At 46.3% G+C, this 5,247-nt stretch overlaps 1 protein-coding gene across 1 annotated transcript in view; it reads right to left on the bottom strand.

Moving 5' to 3' along the window:
- Nucleotides 1-1,339: 1,339 nt before the first annotated feature.
- Nucleotides 1,340-5,247, bottom strand: part of STK4 (serine/threonine kinase 4) — a 109,736-nt gene continuing 105,828 nt past the window's right edge. The window contains exon 11 of the mRNA XM_007938393.2: nucleotides 1,340-1,498. Coding sequence (XP_007936584.1) covers nucleotides 1,340-1,498 — 159 coding nt within the window. The remainder of the gene's footprint in view (nucleotides 1,499-5,247) is intronic.

Below are 5,247 nucleotides of genomic sequence, written 5' to 3' on the forward strand. Positions count from 1 at the left end.
TCCACTTAAGAAGCAAAGCAAGAGCAATGTCGTTAGCAGGGTCTCCTGGGACAGCTTAACCAAAACTGACCCAAGTCTCTTGCTTTAAGGAAGAGACTACTTGGTTCAGTGGCCCAAGAGTGAAGGGTCTTGAGCTGTAGCCCCAGCTCTTCTCTAACTTGCTGTGTGATTTTGGCCACGTCACTTCCCCTCTCTAAGTACCAGCTTCCCAATCTACACAGCAAGAGGGTCGAACCAGATGACCACCGTGGTCCTTCCAGCTCTGGCACTCTGCATGGCTAGACTGGTCCTCCTGGAGAAGTCTGACTTTCAGCTATACTCTGCAGACTCCTTAGCAGTAAAATGAAAAAGAAAAAGAAAACAGCCGTGTATTTGAATATGGATCACAAAAGCAACGAATGCCCTCTACCCCTCCCTGTAAGGATGCAGAGCAAGAGGCCAAGTGCGGGATCTCTGTACAAACAAGAGCTTCGGAAACCCCCTTCCTTTTGCAGACACGGCCCTGAGTCTGCTGAGAGTTCCTGGCAGGCCTGTCCCCTCACTGGATTGCATCTCCTCTTAAGGCACTGAGCAGGATCTGGGTTGTGACTTAGGCAGTTGGGAGAATGGAGGTGGAGGAAAGGTGTGGACGTGGTAATGGCTGATCTACAAAAAGGGTGCCAGGAACTCCGAGAGGAAACACACACAGTCAGGGCTTTCTCGTGGCCGTCACCAGTGGCTCCAGAAACCAGGGGTCACCCACACAAGGCCGAAACCAGGGCAAAAGAACTGGCTCACACTTGATTTTTAAATGCAGTCCTGCAAAGGGGAGGACAGCTCCTGGGATCCCTGTGTCCCAGTGTTCTCTGTCCTCATGTTCCACAGTACCGTAATCTACAGAAGAGAAGCAAACTGTTTAAAACTGTACCTGTACAGAGATGCCACCACACTGAGTGGCGAATCTATTTATAATTTATATATATACGTACATTTATATATTTTAAAAAAGTCTTCCAGAAAGAACAATTGAAAGCTATTGAGAGAGGAAAAACAAAAGACGATGTAAAATTTTCCCAGCTGTCACTCAACTAGGAGTCTCTCTGTGCTTGGGGTTTAAAACTCTGAGTTTAAAAGCGCCAACAGAAATCCTTTGAAATAACATACCCGACCCAATTAAATACATGTATCAAGATGGCACACTGTCAAGGTAGCCCTTCTCTCTGGCGCACATTCCTGAGTTCACAAAGGTGCCGTGGAGAAATAACAGAGCAGAACTGCTGGCTGACAACGTGAACGGCCAGCAAGCCCAACATTCATGGAAGGCCGGGTGTGCAGACAGGGCCCTCGGGCCTGGCCGTGCTCAGAAGTTCTGTTGCCGCCGCTTCTTAGCCTCAATGGCATCCAGGATCGGCTGCCGCTTGGACTGGTACTTCTGCCGGATCTCCTCGATCTCCTGTTCCATCATGGGGTCAAGGGCCAAGAGCCTCTTCTGAAGGTCTTCCACTGTCCAACTCTTAAGCTAGAAGAGAAGTGGAAAGCAGTGTCATCATAAAGCCTAGATCAGTGGGAGTAGCCGTCTCAGAACCAGGGGGAAGGGAGCCAAAAGACTAATACAGTATGGTCAGACCCAGGCGGAGTGGGGGGAGTTGGTAAGTGACAAGCCATACAAAAGAATGACATTACCAAGCTAAGCTTTTTTGAGATGATTTATCCCTGAATAAAGTTCTAAGTGCTAATCCCTCTGACTCGTTATATCCTGACCAGGAACATGTTAGATGCTGTTGGGTCAGCTCCAACTCATACCGACCCCGACAGCAGAACATAACGTTGCCGGGTCCTGCACCATGCTCATGACTGCTGCTCTGGTGGAGGCCACTGCTGTGGCTGCTGTTTCTTTTCATGTCTTCCAACCCAGGGGCTCATCTTCCAGCCCTATGCTGGACAACATTCTGCTGTGATCCCCGCAGTTTCACTGGCTGATTTTCAGAAGTGGACTGCCGAACCTTTCTCCTTGTCTGGAAGCTCTGCTGAAACCTGTGCCCCAGGGCTGACCCAGCTGGTATTTGAAATGCTGCTGGCATAGGTTCCAGCAACACGCATTGCAGAGCAGGACAAACTGACGGACAGAAGGGGAACCAGGAACTCAGTGATAATCAATTTTACTTCCCTTGTCTTTTACATTAAATAAATACGGAAACACTGTTAGGGCATAAAAATAACAGGCACAGTGTACAAACGGTAGTTTCGTTCTGGTTCTTGTCCTACCCACGAGATGAGCACCCGGGCAGTGGCTCTCTCTCTCTGGAGGCAGCACTAAGGTGGATGGATGCTGATCGAGGACGGATCGCATGCTATCCCGAGCTGTGCCTCGGATCCCACACTGCCCCTGCCTTTCACCGCAATATGACTCATCACCAGCATTTATCGGGGGCTGTGGCTCAGTGGATAAAACACTCAGCTGCTAATCTAAAGGTCTGCGGTTTGAACCCACCAGCAACTCCGTGGGAGAAAGATGTGGCAGTCTGCTGCTAAAGAGATTTGGAAACCCTATGGGGCAATTCTGTCCTTTACGGTCACTAGGAGTCAGAATCAGCTCAATAGCAAGTGGATTGTTTTTAGTTATATGCCAGGCACCACTCTAAGTACTTATGAATTATCTAGGTAAGCCTCTTGGGAAAATAGATGCAACCCTTAGGGGAGGGGGTGGTAGGAGAAACCCTAGAACTTCTGAGATTTAAGTTTCCATCATCCAGAGAAAAAACAGGGCTTGATACATAAATTAATAATGACAGCTAGCATTTGAGTAGTATCTTCTATGAGCCAGACACTAAGTGCTTTGCATACATTGATTTATTTAATACTCCCAACAAACCTATGGTTTCAGTACATTATCATCCACATGTTACAGATGAAGCAGCCAAAGACAACGGTGGCAGCTAACTTGCCGCAGGTCTCATGGCTTGTAAGCGGCACAGTCTAGGTTCAAATCCAGGCACCGTGGCTCCAGAGTTCCACCTCTTAAGCAGTACTGCAGTACAGCAGAGGAGCAAAGCACAGCCTGTTTAAACCCTGGCTCTGCTCTCGAAAATGCGATGAGTCCGACCCGTTACCAGTGTCTCCAGGCCTTCCTCATCTACAGAAGCGGAGAGCAATGCCTCACCACGGTTATTGTAAGAATTAATGAGATCACGGCCATAAAGTTCTTGGCCCAGTGCCTGGTGCACTGTGAAGCCCAGGAATGCGCCTGTGCTTGACCTGGGTCTGCGGCTGTTGGACAGGAGGCTTCATCACTGGATGTATGGAGTGTTCACTGACCGGCAGGTGGGGTGCGGGGTAGGAATGAAGGCCAACATTATTCACAGCAGGTGGTGACACCATTTTGTGAGCTCACCACCAGTGTAATAGGTACAGTGTTTCTAGAACTCAAAGGCTAACTCAAGTCTTACAAGGGATCTGCTATGTCCAAATGTATAAAAAAAACCCATCATCTTCCTTAGCCCCTTCCTGAGGCCTCAACAGGGACGTGGGTACAGAAAGGTGGGAGAAGGAGCCTCTTTCTGTCCAACCTTCCCTTTAGGGAGGGTGGGATGTGAGTGAGTGTGAAGTGCTTACAGTGGCCTCTCAAGAAATGGTTTAGTGACCTGTCACCACTAGAATTTTTCTTGGCTTGCTCCTGAGAGGTTGCCTGAGAAGTGAGAAAAGACCCACAGCTCAAGATGAAAGGTTCTTTGTAATGTGAGAATGGAAAGACTCGAGAGTGTGGGGAAATGCTGGAAAGTTGAGCTGCAAAAAACACGCCTTTCTTTCCAACCTGTGGTCTTATACCACTATGGAGGTTGGTGTTCTTGGCCCATTTGACATCCCAACAAGTGATGCTTTCCTAGTCTTTAGCTTTTTCAATTCCTTCTCCAAAGACAGAACACCCCAAACTTAATAATGAATGTCACTGGAGACCAAGAATTTAATGTTTGGGATCACAAATCCTTGATCTAGACTTGCTGTGCAAGCTGGGCAGGTAACTTCACTCTTGAACCTAAGTGTCCTCATCTAGAAAACAGACCGTACTAGGTCCTTCATCCTTGGGTTGTAATAAGGATTAGATGAGATTATGGGTAGGAAGTTCTCAACCCAGAACTTCACAGTATGTGTTTGGCAGATAATAAGCATTCCATAAATGGTAGCTATTGTTGTTATCATTGTTGCTATTATTAATATTATTGTTATTGTTAATATATCTTTGGAAGGTCTTTAATTATAATCTTCAACAAACAAGCTGTTCCTGTAAGCCCTGATCCAAGCTAGCAGCATCAGATAAGAGAAAAAGAAAATAGTTCTATTCTGTTCCCGCCAGTAATGCCTAAGGGCTGGCACTTTCCCACAATGCCCCTTATTTACAGTTAATAAATTTCAACAAAATACTTTTCACTCATCTATCCATCTACCAAATATTTAACAGCTTTATTGAGATACAACTCATACCCCATAAAACCCACCCATTTAAAGTGTACAATTCAACCATTTTAGTATATTCACAGGTATGTCAGACTGCCATTAGTCAATTTTAGAATGGTTTTATGATCTCAAAAAGAAAACCCATACCCTTTACCTATCAACTGTCAAATAACTACTGAACACCTACTATGGTTTTTTTGTTTTGGTTTGGTTTACTATGGATCAGGTGCTGCTCAAGGTACATGGGTACTTCATGAAAAAAACAAAAACAACACAACAATAAAAAATATGAAAATTACTGCCCTGTGAACTTTACATTTTAGTGGGGCAAGACAGACAAGTAAAAGTAAACACAGGAAGTTAGTAAATTACTCTTATGCTGGAAAGAGATACAGGCTATGGGGGAAAAAAGAAAGAAAAAACAGAGTGAAGGAAGGGGAGTTAGGAATTGGGAGGGAAGATAGCTTTTATCCAGCCATTAGGCTGAGGAACGTAAGCCAGTGGAACTGCTCTCCACATGCTTCGCAACTTCAGCAAAGTCCCTTCTCCTCCGTAGGCCTCAGTTTCCCCACTTGTACAAGAGAGGGCTGCCTCTCGTGGGTCTTTTCCAGTCTCAGTGTTTCTCCTGGATGGAGGGTGGATCCCCTGCATCAGAATCACTGGTTGAAATACAGATTCCTGAGCCCCAACCCAGATCTACTGGACAGGACTTGGGGCTTGGGGTGGGGGGTGAGGCACAGGATTCTGTATATTAAAGATGTATTCAGGTGTTTCATAGAAATCCTCAAGTCCGAGGAGCATGATTCCACACATTCC

The sequence above is a fragment of the Orycteropus afer genome, unplaced genomic scaffold (genome assembly GCF_000298275.1).
Source record: "Orycteropus afer afer isolate SDZICR_OR568_19922 unplaced genomic scaffold, OryAfe1.0 scaffold00049, whole genome shotgun sequence".
NCBI lineage: Eukaryota > Metazoa > Chordata > Mammalia > Tubulidentata > Orycteropodidae > Orycteropus > Orycteropus afer.